This window comes from Mugil cephalus, chromosome 5, assembly GCF_022458985.1.
Source record: "Mugil cephalus isolate CIBA_MC_2020 chromosome 5, CIBA_Mcephalus_1.1, whole genome shotgun sequence".
NCBI lineage: Eukaryota > Metazoa > Chordata > Actinopteri > Mugiliformes > Mugilidae > Mugil > Mugil cephalus.
The window spans coordinates 251,939-269,906 of NC_061774.1; the positions used below are offsets into that span (position 1 = coordinate 251,939).

A 17,968-nucleotide genomic window follows, 5' to 3' on the forward strand; every position below is an offset into this window, starting at 1 on the left:
AAAATCAATGAGAGCCATTGGACAAACATTGGGCATAGTAAGCACAACAATTTGGAATGTCCTGAATAAGAAAGAAACTACTGGTGTACTGAGCAATAAACACTGAACAGGTTGGCCAAGGAAAACAACAGTAGTTGATTGCAGAAATATTGTGAGAGCTGTGAAGAAAAACCCCAAAACATCAGTAAATGACATTAACAACAACCTCCACGGTGCAGCAGTCAAGGTATCACTGTTCGAAGAAGACTCCAAGAGCAGAAATATAGAGGCCATACCAAAACATGCAAACCACTCAACAGTAGTAAGAATTGGACTGATGAGACCAAGATAAAAGCAAGAAAGGAACTGCTTACAAGCTCATTGTGAAGCAAGATGGAGGTAATATCATGGCTGGGGTGTGCATGGCTGTTTCTGGAACAGGCACATTAATATTTATTGATGATGTAACTGATGATGTTAACAGCAGAATGAATTCCGAAGCAAATTTTATCATGCAGCAGGACAATGACCCAAAGCACACTACCAACAAAACAAAGGACTTCATCTAAAAATGCTGGGGTGTAATACAAATGGTGACATATCCTAAGTTGTTTAACATATTGAGATGAAAATACCAGGAAATAAACCCAAATGTCTTCAGTGAACAACAAAAACAAGGGAGTTTGCCTTACTGTTTCAATACTTCTGGAGGGGACTGTATATTACATTATCTATCAAATATTGTTATAATGTAATAAGGTATTACATTATCGGTAAAAATGTTACTACAATATCAATCAGGATATTGTATCACATTATTGGTGAAGTTATTACATTATTGAGTTTTATTACATTTTCAGGAAATTATTACATTATAGGGTGCTACACCAACACGGTCGGAAAACAGCAGTAAAGGCACATTAGTAAGGTTGACTCAAGCCCTAATATGTTAGTGTTTATATGTAGTGTCTGTGTTCGCAGAAAGCTCCTTTTTCTGTACCATCATATGCTTCCACAAACATGTGTTGTGAAGATCAGAAGGTGACAAATCATTTTTTAACCCCTTACCATTCCGGCCTTTTTGCAGAAAAAACTATTCAGGACATATCCAAAGTAAATTGAATGCTGTTCACGAACAGTTTGGAGCTCATGCATGGTCTTGGTCTTTTTTGAAAGCTAAGACTCTGAAGTTTCCCAAAGATTCACTCTAGTGGTGTTGTTCTTGAGGCCTCAAAGTTCTCACAGTTAAGAATAAGTTGTTGGGCTCGCCTGAATTTGTTTTGCTATCTGATGCCTTCAGAGGAAACTGAGGACAGATCTCATCTGGATAACACAAGATTATCATAGCATAAAGTCTTACTCACTTCCAGCTCATTGCATATGAAAATGACCAAAACGCAGTTTGTTTTACCCTTTTTTGTAAGGGTATAACATTGAAGGGTTCCATTGAAGGGTGACACTCAGAGGAATTATATTTTATAATTAGAGTTACGGATACAGAGTTAGTGAAGTAAAATCCCATTTTTTGCATTGTTTCTCATTTGAAAATGACGCACAGACATCCAGCTTCAATAAGCACTGGTCTGTTAGCGAGAAAACCAAACTTCTCTGGGCCAGTAGCATATCATTGTTTAGAATAGCTCATTGGCTACACGTAGTCCTGTACAGAAGTGTCACCTCTATTTTCTGAGGCGGTTGAGGTCTTTTGACATCTGTAGGACTATGCACAGGATATTCTACGAGTCTGTGGTAGCCAGTGCCAACTTCTATGCAGCAGGCTGAGGGTAGCGGATGCCAACAGACTGAACAGACTGATACGCAAGGCCAGTGACGTTGTGGGAGTGAAGCTGGACCCTCTGACAGTGTCAGATAAGGTGAAAATCATCTTGGACAATGAGTCTAACCCACTCCATGATGTGCTGGCCAGACTTGAAGAGTTCTGTTCAGCACCAGACTGATCACACCACGATGCACTACAGAGCGCCACAGGAAATCATTCCTGTTTGTGGCCATTAACCTGTACAACTCCTCACTCTGAGGGTGCAGAACCCTGTCTTTACTGTGCCTTTACTGGTCTTTACTATGTGCAATAGTACTGGTCTTTACTATGTGCAATAACCCATGTTAATAACTACAGTGATCCTGAGCAAGCCTGAGGGCGACAGTGTCAAGGAAAAACTCCGCCGGGTAGAAACAGAGAATATAGAGAAAAAAGAACAGGAGAAACAGATAAACAAAATTCTGTCACAGATACATATATCGAGCTGAAGGAAACACATACAATCTAATAATATAACATGTAGCAGATGATACTTTCATAATTCATCCAGTTGTCATAACTGGGTGGAAATTCAGGTGGACTGTTGCGAAAGCTGCTTGGCTTACCTTAAGATTGTAAATTGTGCACTTTCTCAACAGAAATTATCAACTTATCAGCTAACACAATCTAAGAATCATCTTAGGTTAGACTTCACATCCGCCAGCTTTCAAACCAAATAGTTGGTGGATTTATAGTATATTAGATCCTACAGAAATCCACTGAGTATATAAACTACCAAATGTAGGGACAGAGCAGCTTCTCAGCAGATGGAACGCTGGTATTTTTCAAACAGTATGGGACGAACAATATAGGTCTCAGTTTACAATATATTCATCATTCAGACTTCATCCAATCAGTCATGTGTGCCTGTGTATCTTACTGTCTATGGCCTCTTCCATTCCCTTCAGTCTTGCATAGGCATTATTCATATCCAGAGTGAAGTTTTCAAGCAGTTCCTGGCTCAGCTGACAGTGGCGGGTCTCCTGTTCCATCATCTTACTGCTCAAGACCTGAAAACAGCCAACAAAAGAGCTTTGAAGGATTACTTGCACCATTATAAAGTAAAAGTAGACAGGGGCATAATACAGGCATTATTTATCTATTCATCCATCCAGGTCTGTAACAAGAAAATTAAAAGCATGCCAAACCATTCACAGTACACTTTATACACAAGTATGCTTCACATTATTTTTTATTAGTATTTTACCCCCTCCTGATTCATTTTTTGCGTGCATCTCATCAGATAAATTCAGTAAGTGCAGTGGTTCAAAGTTCAATGGGAAGAGAACATGGTTCAATCACTATTTATATAAAATTAAATATGTAATATGAATACAAAAACTTAAAACGACCAAGGCCCATACGTGTCTGTGGTCAGAATCAACCACTCAACAATATCATGTGAAATACACACCAGACTACATTTAAGTGAACGATCAACTCATGAATGATCCAACAGCCCTTACTATAGGACGTTTTTGACAACTTCTTGTCTGCATGCTAGTACAAGGTCTATGGCCAACAAAGACTTAAAAAAAACAAAAAAAAACAAAAAAAAACAAACATTGGATATACGATGGAAAATAGATTGTAGAATAACAGGAGGCCAGGACAGCTCCTCAAAAGTAAACCAAAGCATGTAGCGTTCCCCCTGGTGGCTGGCAGCAAAATAGTTCTTAAGTCCAGCTTGAATGGGACTTTGATTGACAATGGGTGTGGAAGATCAATTGATAGTCAAAACCAATGTCCAATAAAATAAACCTAGACATAATTAAAAAAAATCAGTAGACAGTGCAGAAACCTGCTCAGCCTCTGCCCTCAGCTCCTGTTCTTGGACTTTGAGGACATCCTGGACGTGGTCTGTGTGAGCAGCTGCCTGCCGTCGCAGCTGTGTCCTCATCTCTGCTTCCATCACTTCCCTTGACTCAGCCAGCTAGACAAACAATGATAGATGGTGATGAGGTGCATTGATAATAATTGATAAGTTGATAATCTTCTGAGCTGAGTAACCATTTCACAGCTCTCTCCAATGACCTTGTGTTCACATGCACTTCACATAGCATAGCACTGCTAAATCTTTGTGGCTCCAATGCAAATTCAACATCAGCAAATGAAAAACCACCTTATGTCCACGTACCCTCCTTTCCTGCTCCAACCGGGCCTCTTCTTTGACATGCTGAAGGGCGGTGTTGACAGCTTTCTCCAGCATTTTTTGGTCCTCCAGCTTCTGCTGCTCTAGTGCCACATCAATGTGGATTTGTTCTCTGACTCGCTGTTCAGCCAGCTCTCGATTCAGCTGTTCAATGCGACGGTGTGCATGGGCAATCAGGGCATTCAAATCATCTGGAGACAGCTTACCGGCTCAAATATAAAGGAGAAAGTTATTTTCCAAATGAGAAAATTATGCAAATATGCCTACTCTCTACGTGATTAATTTATTTCCAAGCAGACACTGCTATATACACTACTGTTCAAAAGTTTGGGGTCATTTAGAAATCTCCTTATTTTTGAAAGAAAACTACAGTTTTTTTCAATGAAGATAACATTAAACCAATTTAGAAATACACTCTATACATTGTTAATGTGGTAAATGACTATTGTTGCTACAAATGTCTGGTTTTTAATGCAATATGCAGTCTGATTATATATTTATTTCTCAGTTTTATAATATCTGCCATTTAAATGTTTTTATGAGCCTGTCAAAGACCAATTTCTCTCACTCACAATAAATGAGTACTACATAGTAAATGGTCTTGCTCTTATGTAGCGCTTTTCTACCTACTACTCAAAGCGCTTTTACAGTCAGAGACACATCCACCCATTCACTCACACAAGCACACACACATTCACACACCAGCACCAGTTGCACTGGGAGCAACTGGGGGTTCAGTGTCTTGCTCAAGGACACTTCGGCATATGGCACACTCGGGGGATCGAACCACTAACCCTTCGGTTCATGGACAATCCGCTCTACCTACTGAGCCATAGCCGCCCATAGTCTTTTCAATATATCTTTATTATTGTTATTATTAGATTTTCATTTACACCCTATTGTCAATTATTCAAAAAACAGTAAGAAGTGTTATATATTTGTGTGTAAGTGTTCTTACTGAGCCCCTTCCAGTTGGCCTGGATCTCTGGAGTAAGGCTGCTTACTTCCCTCTGAAACTGTTGTTTGGCTTCATTAATCAGTTCACTGTACTGTGAGACAATTTTAGCTTCCGACTCTGCAGACTGCACCTAGAAGGACATAGGTGGCACATTTGTTAGATGAAAACAGGGGATATAGAACAGATTGGTGTGAAAAGACCAATAAAAAAGAAAGGGAGGAGAACCTGTGACCCTTCGAACCTCAAGCTGTGCTTACTCCACACTCCACTACTCCACAGCTCCCACAACTGCTGGAAAGAGACAACCACCACTACCTAGCCTGTTGCTAGCTGATTTCTGTTCATTTGAAAATAAGATGGAAGAAGTGAAAACCAGAAACACAAATCTTTTTATTTCATGCATCATAATTTGTGAGATGTTTGTGTTTTCCCCAAATGACCTGCTTGTTTCAGGTCCCTCCACAACATTTTTACTGGATTAAAATCAGGACCCTGACTTTCCAAAAACATTCCAAAACATTGTTATTTTTACCCACTCCTTTGTAGAGCAACTTGCATGCTTGCTGCATGAGTTTCTCTTAATGCTCAGCTTACAGAGAGACATCATGACATTTTCTATTTTAGAATTTGCTGAAATCATTCAGAATTTATTGGTTCATTAATGGTGACAAGCTGACCAGGCCCAGATGCAGCAAAACTGGCACTAACAAAGGAATTGTCCCCTCCATGTTTCAGGGACAGGCTGAGAACCAGATGAAAAACCAAGCAACTTTGCTTTAGTCTCATCTGTCCCGAAACACTTTGCCCTGCGTTTCCTTGTGACCTCTTGGACATCTTGAGTGATCTTTATTAGTCAACCACTGTTGTAGAGCGTAACAGTCTTATCGACTATGGATTTGTGGTTGTCACAGACTGTTCTGTGAAATTTTCTAGCCTGATGAGCAGCAACAACTCTCTTTTTGAGGTCATCATAATATCTAATACGTTAGTCTCATTGATTGGAAACCACTCTGAATAAACAGACTATAATTTGTCCTTTATATTAACTTGTAACCCTCAAAACACAATTAATTTGCAACACACAGGAATGTAATATTTGCTCATTTTCTGAATAACAAACACAAATATAACACAAGTAAAACAATTTGGTAGATTGGGCTGTTTCGAGTAATTTTTATGCATAAATGTAGACTGTATACTGGACATGTGCTAAGGAAATGTTGTTATGGTACATCATATTCAAACTGTACAACAAATATGAAAATGCACAATATTGTTAGCAAGAAAAAGCTTCCTAAATGCTCTGAGACTTGTGCCTGTTTGAGTCTGTGGCTGCACAGACATGCTCCTGATATTTCCCAGCTTGACATAAAGAGAATGAGGTGTTGTTTACGATGACTTTCCGGGTCCGTTAATGATGTCACAAGTGCATGTAAACAATATGAATGGTGGCTGAAAACTCCCAGAGCAGGTAGTATGGCTTCAGTCCGTCTGACAGCCAGTAGTTCACCATCAGGAGTGCAGATTTGCCTTCCAATGGCATGTCCTGGGTTACACCATTTGGAATAAACTTTCTTTGTGTATTCTTAGATTGTCCCAGATGTACTGGAGATCAAAGTACTCTAGCTACTGAACCACTGATCCCCCAGTGTGACCTTTGTGTTTCTGGTTCTCATCACCATCAGTAATGAAATATGGATGCCTTAAGAAAAGGCTTAAAAGCCAATCCTTGAGAAACCCTGAATGAAAAAGAGAACCTTAGTATTTATTATTTCTCCAGTAGAAGTAGCAGTCCAGGTTTTCATATGGTTTTCTATGAACGTGACATCGCCTAAAACACCTCGACTTTGCTTTTTTGTTCATTTTGAAATATGTAAAATAACAGAGTTTTGTTCCTGCTTCTTTTCCTACTCTATTTCTGCTTGCACTTTGTTTCCCTCTCTAGTGTCAGAGCCTTACTAGCTACATCACAGTCATCTCTTTTCCTTGATTAGGTAGTTGCAAAGCAGGCTTTTCAAATTCAGTAGTTATTTTTCAGAATTTTTGTCATGTGAAAGAAGATCACATTAAAGACTGTTTCCTGAATTTTAATGACTGAATTTGTGCTCATACAAAAATATTGCGAGGAATTTCTTAAAGAGTAAAAGAGTTCAGTTATTATTTTGATGAGTATTTGTTTTCCTGGCTAAAACTAAAACAAATGAAAGAAAACATATGGCAGTCACATCATTTATCAGCCAAATTGCCATTTTAAACTAGGCACATTGCCTGTAATAATCACTACAGACAGAGAATCTCACATGCGGTGAATTATCTATTTAATATGAATTCTAGTACATAATGTACATGATAATACCTTAGTGGCCACTTTGTCCAAGTCCACCACCATATTATGAAGATGCTCTTCTGCTGCTAAAACCAGTGGTTGAACAGCAGCAATCTTCAGGACTTTGGAGTTGTCAATCACTGATTTCAGATTACCCATGGCTTCACTGCAAGCAGATAGACATGGTTTCAACAATGCCAAAGTAACATAGAATTAGCAATGCTCTGTTCATGTGTAAATGTTCACAAATCAATACAGTAAATTTAAATTCAACAAAAAGTAAAACAAAAAAAGAAAAAGAAAACAAGAAAAGAGGAAATACTAATCTAATAAATATCACCATCCGCCCACACAACCACCCTCCCATCCACACACGCCCACATTATATGTGTATGTGTTGGTTACTTGGCTTTCAACAGAGCAGTTCTGGCATCATTCACAGCGCAGGTTCTATCAGCAAGAGCAGCTTCTAGATCTTTCCACTGGGCTGACTTTTCTTGAGGTGGAACCTGCATTTAATAAAAAAATATTGTCACTCTGCTGTGAGTATCACACCACAATAGTACTAGTAAATGCTTTGCTCTGTATATCAGTTACTAACAAGCTAAAATTAAATCACAATCCCCTTGGTTACATTTTTGTGCCCTGACCACATACTGACCTGACCATTATTTAAAAGATTTAACCAATGTGTAAAGTATTACAACAACAAAAAAAATACAATCTTTTTAAATGCATAACCACCAGGATTTTAGTCTAAGAACAACCACCATAAATCTGTAGGTGGGAGTGCATGGATTTTGGTTTGTGAATTTCCAACTCCAGTGTCAGCTTTTATTGTGCAGAATGACAGAATGCAGGGTTGCAGACTAAAATTTTATTTTTATTTTTACTAGGAGTACTGTAGCACCAAGAAGAAAATGCATGGGTATACCTGCAAGCGTGATGTTTTATTTATAGCTGACAGGGTTAAGGTCAGTAAAAAACACAACTAAAGAAATACAATACATACAAACACAAGGTAAGTGTCATTAGAACAAGTAAACTATTAATGCCTGTGAAATATCCTTCTGCATTGTGAGTCTTCTGTAATGATCAGTAATTACACCGTTAAACAAGTAGTTGCCTTTGATTTATCTCGGTTGAGTTTCAGCGGGATTCGTACAATGACAACTAGAACTCACCTGCTCACATTGAAGTTGGACCTGATAAATGCTGAACAGTTACTTTTGCTTTCTGACACCGGGTACCCTCTGGTACACTATGGCCATTTAAGTTGCGGTACATTTTTTATCTGTGTATCATACTGTTTAAAAACTTGTGAATTTGCCCATTAAATGGACCCTTCATATTTGAGAGTTCAAACTCATACAATGGTGTCATTTATTCGTTCGTTCGTTCTGACCACCCATGCTTAAGCATTTATTAATGCTGCCTGACTGCTGTTCTGTGTGTGGTGTAACTGCTAAAGTAAAAAAAAAAAAAAAAAAAAAAAAATAGAGTAAATGGTAGGAAAACTTTGAGCAAATATACGTTATGTACTGATATGGAACAAAGGTAATGCCTCCTTATTAGAGGACATAGGATAGGTGGACTTTTTTTCGACATTTTTGTCAAAAAAGAAATCGTATTTGCCTGTCACATAGGTACCAAAATGTGGTTCATTTGGTCCTGGAATGGTCATAATTACTTAACTGAAGAGAATCCAAGCCTTTACTAAAGTGCAATGAAGAATTCAGAGCTTTGTACTGCACCTATCCGCAACTTAAACACTTAATCCGCCATCGCATTTTTCACATGTGCACCAGCATCACTGTAACACCACCACATTGTTGTGAATGTTTTGAACTGCAAGATCTGTACCTCTGCTTCCATAGCCTCCTTCAGTTTGTGCGTATGCTGTGTGATAGCATGTAGGGCTGCTTCCTGAGCTTCAATGGCCTGCAATGTAGCTTTAGCTGAACTTGCCAGTGAGTCTTCAAGACCGGCTGATGCAACTGCAAAGCCATCACATAAAAGGTAAGCATTAATGATTGACAGAAACTACACAATAATCAAAAATCAAAAGAGGAGTTAAAACAGAATACAAAATTGAGCCAATGAATATTGAATATTTACACCCCAGGGAGTTTGTTTTCTATAGTTTGCCGGTAAGGAAAAGTAAATTTGCTAACAGGATTATCACATCAGCAGTTACATGGAACATGGAAGCATAGTTATTGTACATTATTATCCTTGGAGTGGTTGCTGGAGGAGCAGTTCCAGCAAAAAGGACATCAGTAGAATCGACAAACTGATCTGAGTGAGTTGGAGACATTTATCTCAGTGAGAGATGGAAGGGCACTTGACAAACCGCTCTCTATTATGGACACTACATCACATCCACTACACCGGACTAAAAGGGACAGAACTCCAACTCTCCAACAGACTGATCCAGCTCCACTCTCACAGTGATGCTACAGGACTACTTTCATACCCTACTCTATCCAGCTGTTCTACTATTTACTCTTGTGTAACAGATAACTCCCAAGTTATTAATTTTAATGCACATTATTGTACCTTATTAATCCTACTTATGTATATAATCAGTGGTGATGTCGTTACTCGCCACTTCTGAATTCAACCACATTTGGCAGGTTGGTGAGTGTTAATGTCAAGCCCTGCACATACACAATTTTTTCCTCATTGTCTGAAATTTAATCTGACAAAACTTCTCTTGTTTTAGGTCAGTAGGATTACCAAAGTTATTTCTATTTGCTAAATGCTGCAATACTTAGAGAGAGAATATTATTTGGTAGTGTTGCCTTTAAACTGTATGACTTGGGTCAAACGTTTTGGGCATCCTTCCACAAGGTTCTCACAACAGTCTGCTGGAATTCTGGTCCAGTTCTCCTGACAGGACTGGTGGAACTGAGTCAGGGTTGTAGCTTGCCTCACTCACACATGCCTTTTCAGTCCCACAAATTTTCTATGGACTAAGAAGGACCTTTGATTTTGTTGTCCTTAAGCCACTTTGTAATTACTTTAGCAGTATGCTTAGGGTCATTGGCTGGCTGATGTCTCGAGATGTTGCTTCAATATTCCCACATAATGTTCTTTCCTCATGATGTCATGAAGTGCACCAGTTCCTCCTGTGGCAAAACAGCCCCACAACATGATGCTACCACTGTTGACTTCCACTAATAAACATAACATTGGCTTCAGTGACCCAAACACCAGTTCACTCCAATATAGACCAGAACCAGAACGGTGCACATGCGTGAACCTCTAATTATGGTCAAGCGGTTTCACTTTAGTTGCACTGTAGACAATGACACTCTCTTACCACCTTAAGCCATCATCTTCACAAGGCCTTTAGCTTTTGTTCTGGGGTTGAGTTGCATGTTTTGGACTAAAACATCTGAGACATAGAAGCTGTCCTTACCTGAGCAGTATGATGGCTGGACATTCCCATGGTGTCTATATGTGCGTCTAATGTGTTCTTGTTTTCACAGACAAATGTGGCACCTTCAAGCATCTGTACCCAAGGATGAACCAGACTTGTGGAGCTCCACAATTCTCTTCCTGATATAAATGTTGTCAGTTAACCTATCAGAAGCTTCCACAGTCATGACAACATCATCTGGGGTTTCCTTCATTTTTAAAGACATAGTAATCTTTGTGTATCTAAACTTTTGACTTCAAAGAAAGTAATAAAAAAAATCTCAAAGATATTCTCTCATTATTGTGGCATTTAGCAAATAGAGATGATTTTGGTAATCCTAACTGACCTAAAACAAGAGAATTGTAGTCTGATTTAGCTTCAGACAGAAAAAAGTTTGTATGTTTTTCCCAGCGCATGTAAACTTCTGGGGTACGTTTCACAAAGCAGGTTCAACAAACTCTGAGTCTAATCCTAAACTCTGATCATCTGATCACTCTGATCAAACTCTGAGCATCAATGGATCCCCGATTCAACGATTCACCATGGCAATGGGGAAGCGGAGGGCCACGGTTTTCATCAACCTACAAGTGGAAATCATGCGCTCGTACGTTGAGTTTAAACACATTTTTCAGGAAGTGCAACACCACTGTAGCTGCAAAAGAGAGGGAGACGGCGTGGGAGAACATTGCTGTTCGGGTCAGTGCGTAAGTTTAAATGTAGTCCTTTGCAATAACAATAATATTACAGCGGTAAACTGCTTGAATGGTAGCCTATTCGTTTATTTCATTGGTGCAATCCCGCGGGGGCAGAAGCACACTTGGCAGCAGCTTAAGATGGATTATAAAAACATTGTTCAAACAGGTAAGACCTCGGCCTGGAGGGACCTCATTTTGATAATGTTTTACACTGCAAAGTAAATATTAAGTGGGCAGAGCAGAACAAGGCTACGCCAAAACTCGCCTGCTGACTGAATGAATGAGAGAAGAAATTAAATACGTGTGTGGCTGAAAGAGGGCGGAGACGGAGAGCAACTTGAGGTTCATTGAGTAAAACCTGCTCCCGACCAGGTTAGGTTCATGGGGGGGGGACTGAGAGCTTAAGTTACCTCTCTCACTGAAACAGGCTAGAGTTACCCTGCTTTCTCTGGTTTGAGTTACCTCCCTTTGTGAAATGGAAAAATGTTGATAAACTCAAAGTTTTCACTAAACCTGCTTTGTGAAACGGACCTCTGTTTTCAAATGTATATATTTACTTGAGTCACTATTTCTTTTTGTATATAATTTATAATAATTTTGTAAATTATTTTCAAATACTATTTTCATTTCATTTTATCTTTCTTTTTACTTGTGTAGTGTTTATGTGCAACTAAGCTACTGTGACCAACGATTTCCCTTGTGGATGATTAAAGTTTGTGTAAGTCCTAGTCAAAATAACAGTTTGTATGTGACTTGTTTAATATGTTTGTAAACATGTGTGTTGCCGGCCTACCTGCCAGAATGTCTTTTTCCTCCAGCTCTTGTTCAGCCAACCTAGCTGCCACAGCTTCAACTGGACGCTCTGTCAGTGGCTCTGATGCTACAGCTGAATCTGTAGAAGAATAAACTACTGCTGTCACAGGAATAACCTTATGATTAACACACTTGCATTCACAATCACACACACAGATAACGATACAACCTTAAAAAATCTTTATAGCAAATACTTAAATATAATAAAAAAAAAAAATGTGCCAGACAATTGTTTTATTTTAAGTGCCAAGCCTGAGGCATACAACCATTTAAATAGGCTTACGGCCTATTTAAATAAGTTTAATGCACATAGAGCCCCTGGACCAGACAACATTCTAGGCCCGCAGACTCAAACCTTGTGCAAACAAAGAGGAAGACCACTTCACAGACATTTTCAACCTTCCCTTCACCAGTGAATAGTCCCCACAACAACCACCATCTCTATACCAATAAAAACTAAAACAGATGCACAGTCAAGAGTGTCCTGGTTGGGAACATCACCACCTGGTACGGCAGTTGTACCACTCTCAAATGCAGAGTTCTGCAGAAGGTGGTTATACCAGCTCAGCATATCACCAAGTCAGAGCTTCCACCTATCCAAGACATTTATAGCCAGCACTGCAGGGGGAAGGCACAACGGATCCTCTCTGGCCACAGCCAACCCAGCTGCATACTATTTAGATCTCTACCATCTAGCCAGCAGTTCTGCAGAACCCCACAAGAACCAGCAGGTTCAGGGACAGTTTTTATCCACAAGGCATCAGGCTGCTGAACTAGTGAAATGCCACACACACACATCACAAACACACAATTTCACACTTGCTATGTATTAATCTATTCAATCTACAATTAAATAAAAATACAAGATAATAAATTGAGATTACACCAATTACATTACTCAACTCATACAAATGTATAATCACAATTTAAAAAAAACATCCAGTTCAGCAAATATTTTATGTGTAACCCTCACATAATCAGTAAGGACAAATCATTTTGACTTTAACAAGGAGAAATTAAATATATTTACTTTGAAAACCAGTTAACAGATAAAAACAATTATCCTTGCAGACAGTGATTCAGTCATTCAAAGGATTAACTTTTTCTGTGTGTGGTATTTGTGTTCAATGGTGAAGTGCAGCTCGAGGATGTCACCTTTGATTGGTGTTGCCTCTGTGTCACATGGAGCGGGGACTGATGGGACCTCACTAATTGCGGAGATGATATGAGTCACCTCTACTGAAGCATCTGGATAGGACACAAATCAAGAAGGTACTGGTATTTTGTGTGGTTGCATGTAGGAGCAGGTGTGACACTCACATGCACAGATCTTTTATAAGTTCATAGTTAAATTTAAACAAAATGCAAAGAGTTTAATAACATGTAGTGTACATGTGTATATATAGAACATGCATACACACAACAGTTATATGCATGCATATACACAGGCACACATTTTGTCTGTTGAACAACAAATACTAAAAAAAAATATTTATAATTATGAACACAACACAGAGGCAGAAAAAGAAAAACAAAGAAAAGGTGTTAACGCAATAATAACAGCAATAATTGTAATAATTATAATGGCAAGCTGACCAATATTGGACTTTAAAAGCCAAAAAATTATTTTGTGGAAAAAAACTAAACAAATAAATCCATGCTTAATGCAATGCTTGTTAGAATATTTAATTACCTATACTGATGCATATCAGATGATATAAAATATATAGTAATAAAAATAATTTCAACAGTTACAATACTACCATCACTACCCATAATAACAACACTAACAAAAGAATCCCTGAATGCATTTTTTACCGTTACCAATATTGTTAGCGACAATAATAATAATAATAATCGATTAATACTTCTATTAATAATTGTTACATTTTATGCATTACTTTATGGGATTGTGTGTAGTATTGTGTGTAGTTTATGGGATAGGTGTCAGGATAGGTGTCATACAGGTGGCAGTTTTCTCAAATTCAGTGTGTTCTGTGGAATGCAAGTAATCATAAGTGATACATAAAGACATAGTAAACAGGCGTCTGTGTCACTTAAGTGTATTGCTGTGGATCTTTCATTGGGGTTATTAAAATTTAAGTCTCAAGTATTTTTGTTTTGTATGATGAGCACGGGTCCTTCGATGGACTGGCAACCAGGGTGTGCGCTGCAAATCGTCTCAAGACGCTTTACAAAAAACAGTCTGAAACCTCCAGAGCAAGCCTGAGGGCGACAACCTTGCCTAAATTTTAAAAAATTCTAAAAATTCTAAAATTCTATTTCAGGCACTACTGCTTTTCATTCCTGGCTCCTTCCAATAGCTAGACTCTGCAATCTCATCTGTTCTATGTCAAATGCTCATGTTTAAACCAATTTCATCTTCAAAAAACAAAAGCTAATGGAGGTCTAGCTTTGCCAAACCTGCATTTTTACTACTGGATGGCTGACTTGCAGTACTTAGTGTTCTGGTCTTTCTGCTACAACAAACCACTGCCCTGACTGGGTAGCAATGAGGTTACAATCATGTAACACCCTGTCTGTGCTGGCTACACTCATGTAACACCCTGTTGTAACTCACTGTCTCATCAAAAGCTTGGTGGTTAAACATGGCATAAAGATCTGGGTCCAGTTCATGAAGAATTTTGTTTCAATGTTTCTCTTTCTTAAGCGCAGTTGCATCAAATCTTCTCTTTAAACCAGAGGTATCAAAAATATGGCCCGTGGCATGAATTTTCAAAGTGCAAAATGCAGAAATTAGATAGAAGACTACTGGTATTTGGGAAGGTTCATTAAGTATTGGAATTTTACCTGGTGTAAAAGCGCCACTTAACATGAAATTAAAGGTAACTTAGGGAGAAAAAAAAGACAATATATACAATTGAAATGAATACAAAAAAAATGGAGATATACAGTGAGTAATGACCGTAATAAATACAGGCAAAAGATAGCTGTTGCTGTAGATGTTGCGTGCAGAAATGGGGGTGTGTTAAGTGTCTTTGGGAATGATGAGTCTGCGTCTGGGAGGGTTTGTTCAGGAGAGAGATGGCCTGGGGGGAAAAAATGTCGGGTGGTTCCTGACGGGAGTGCACTGAACAGGGAGTGAGCAGGGTGTAATGGTTCCCCCACTATCCATCTAGCCCTCTGTCTGGATTTGACATCGTGTAGAATACTCTGGTTTTGCCCAGAAACTGAGAGTCCACCACCTGTACTGGAGTGTTGTTGATGAGAAGTGATATTAAATTCAGAGGTGAGGAACACCTGTCCAATGCTATTAAATAAATGTTATTCTTCGTTCTAGAAGTACCTTTGTTATGATGTATTTCCTGGTGACGAGTGGGAAATTATGCGTCTACAGTGGTTTTGTTAATGCACTGGAGGCTGAACTCTCATGGGCAGCATAGATGTATATGAAGCTAACCAAGTCTCTCTGCACCCTAGAGAGAGTCATACATTCTAACTTCATTAAAATTGTAGTTGCTGAAGTAGCTCATAAAGTCCATGTGGGATCTCTGCCGTTTAGCCGGTGATCTGGTTGAGAGGCTGAGTTCAAAGGGTCTTGTTTTTCTGGTCAGCGCACAGCAGGTTGCTCCACCGTTTTTGTTATCCAGAGAAGGTGCCCAGTAGCTCTGGAGAGAACTCTCAGACCTGTGTCCACTGACTGTCATTATTTCTCTGGCTTCGAGTCCACCCTCAGCCAGTTTCTGGATAGTAGTGCTTCTGATGCAGTGATTTGTGCAAATAACTGATGTTCCTGCCTCTTTGGATAAGGGTGACAGGATTGAACCCAGGTAATTAACACCTATTGGCTCCAATGAGTACCACGCGCCCCCTAACTTTCTCCTCTTTTTGGATGGAGGTTGAAAGCTTTGGCTTCTTTGGGAATTTTTGAAATATATTTTTCAAATGAAGAAACCGGGCACAATTCATTCCCTTGGTCTTCAAACATGGTGCCTCTCCTGCTTTGAAGATCCCTTTCATGATGGTGTTTGTGATTTTTTGTCTCCTCGTTGAAGCTGAGTGTCACATATTTGGTGGCTTTAACAAAAAGAATTATCAGGTTAGTTTGACAACATAATAACAAAATGATTATCAGTAGGCTATGCATAATGAGCATTGGGGTTGATCTTCGAGAAACCCACCTGTTGAATCATGTTTTATTTCAAAGCGTTGAGGCGTGAGTAAATATAAATGTCAAACCACACTTTGTTTACAGGCCCCGCACTGTGTTTGGATTCATTGCCTCCGATTTTCTTAAAACTGCCAGGTCCTGCTCAGTGATCGCGGCATAATGTTCAGTTTTGTCGTGGCCCGCTGTCCTGAGAGACTTTATGAGTCCACTAAACACATTGTTTGATGTTGTGGACTCAGTGTCTTGCATTAGACACCATGCGCGACTGAGAGGAGGGTCGTTGATATAGCAGTTGATGCCTGCTCTCAATCCGACGTAGCTGCTGATGGAGTAGTGCTGCTGACCATGGCTGTTTCTTGCTGACCCATAAAATTCACAGAGAATTCTGTTCAGCTCTTCTTTTGTCACAGTTGGAAAATCTACATCCTGCTCGGTGGTTTTCAGATAGTCCTGGAAACATCTGACTGAACAAGATGTTGATCTGGACGTGGTCCGTTCATTCCTGGACAATTCCAGTTGATTCAGTTCTTCTTCCGAAACAGGCACAAATCTTTCTTTTTTTTTGGTTATTCTCATCTTCACGAATGCCACCTCCATACACAAAACACAAAGAGCAGGCTAATACACCAGCATCAGAACACCTATATATGGAGGCTAGGACAATGATGGAGAGAGCAGGACAGGAGAACTCTAATGAATAGTATAGCCCGAATAACTCATTCATACAGATGCCACAGGTGGTTGTAACCAAAGGCATGCTTACATGTGAATTAAAACCCACGCCAGGGGAGGCTGTTAAGCAAGCATATAAAGAAGAGGCAAGAGAGGAGCAGTTAAAGGTATGTTGACTGAATTAAAAAATGAAATGACCAAATTAATCGTCAAAGCCAGTGAAGGGGAGTCAAGGTCAGACTATAGAGACACAGGAGGGAGTGATGAAGGGAGTGAGGGAGATAGAACATGGAGATGGAAAAAAGTGCAGGATAGGGACGTGATAAGAGACCCAGAGGAACGAACAACAAAACCACATGATACGGAACAACTAACAAAGGCCGTGAAACAGTTGGGAGAGCAAGCCACAGAACAGATTGAGGCCTTGGAAAGATTAGAACACGGGCTGGAACACAGTTGTAACAAACCGCGTCCTAAACACACTAGTACAGAAACAAAGAATTATGGAGTCAGAGTGAAAACAAGCTGTTCTGTTTCACAATTGGATAGCGACCTAGAACAAGGGGGGGCTACACCAACATACATGCTGTATCCACGTGACCTGACCCAAGATACAGAACGGATATATGGACAAAAAGGGACAGGTCATTATCAGCTGAGGTCCGGACAGAAGAATAAGGCTCCTGGTCACAGTACAACCCCCTATCCTATGCAGACCAAGCACTGCTAAAAACCACACTGCCAGACCCCAAAGACGGAGGAAATAACTGGATAAGAGAATTTCTAAAAACTTGTAGTGGGCAGGTGCTGGCCATGGGAGACGTAAGAGCGTGTTTGGCTGCACACTTGGAACACGATGAACTAGCCTGGAAGGAAACAGCCACTGGAACCGTAGAGGTCGCTGCAGCGGAACCTCTTGAATGCCTGGCCCCTAGGCTCTGGGTGGCTTTGAGAACTCAATACCCAGTAAAACTGATTCTAATCAAATGAATGATACC

The 17,968-nt window shown here is 39.6% G+C and overlaps 1 protein-coding gene across 2 annotated transcripts in view; it reads right to left on the minus strand.

Moving 5' to 3' along the window:
• Positions 1 to 17,968, minus strand: part of immt (inner membrane protein, mitochondrial (mitofilin)) — a 57,076-nt gene that overhangs the window by 2,100 nt on the left and 37,008 nt on the right. The window contains exons 5-13 of one of the 2 annotated variants that reach the window (XM_047584368.1): positions 13,322 to 13,414; positions 12,147 to 12,245; positions 9,098 to 9,231; positions 7,640 to 7,743; positions 7,265 to 7,400; positions 4,909 to 5,038; positions 3,936 to 4,159; positions 3,600 to 3,731; positions 2,679 to 2,808 (exon numbers count right to left, since the gene is read on the minus strand). In XM_047584368.1, coding sequence (XP_047440324.1) covers positions 2,679 to 2,808; positions 3,600 to 3,731; positions 3,936 to 4,159; positions 4,909 to 5,038; positions 7,265 to 7,400; positions 7,640 to 7,743; positions 9,098 to 9,231; positions 12,147 to 12,245; positions 13,322 to 13,414 — 1,182 coding nt within the window. The remainder of the gene's footprint in view (positions 1 to 2,678; positions 2,809 to 3,599; positions 3,732 to 3,935; positions 4,160 to 4,908; positions 5,039 to 7,264; positions 7,401 to 7,639; positions 7,744 to 9,097; positions 9,232 to 12,146; positions 12,246 to 13,321; positions 13,415 to 17,968) is intronic. The other variant, XM_047584369.1, reaches the window with a different exon arrangement.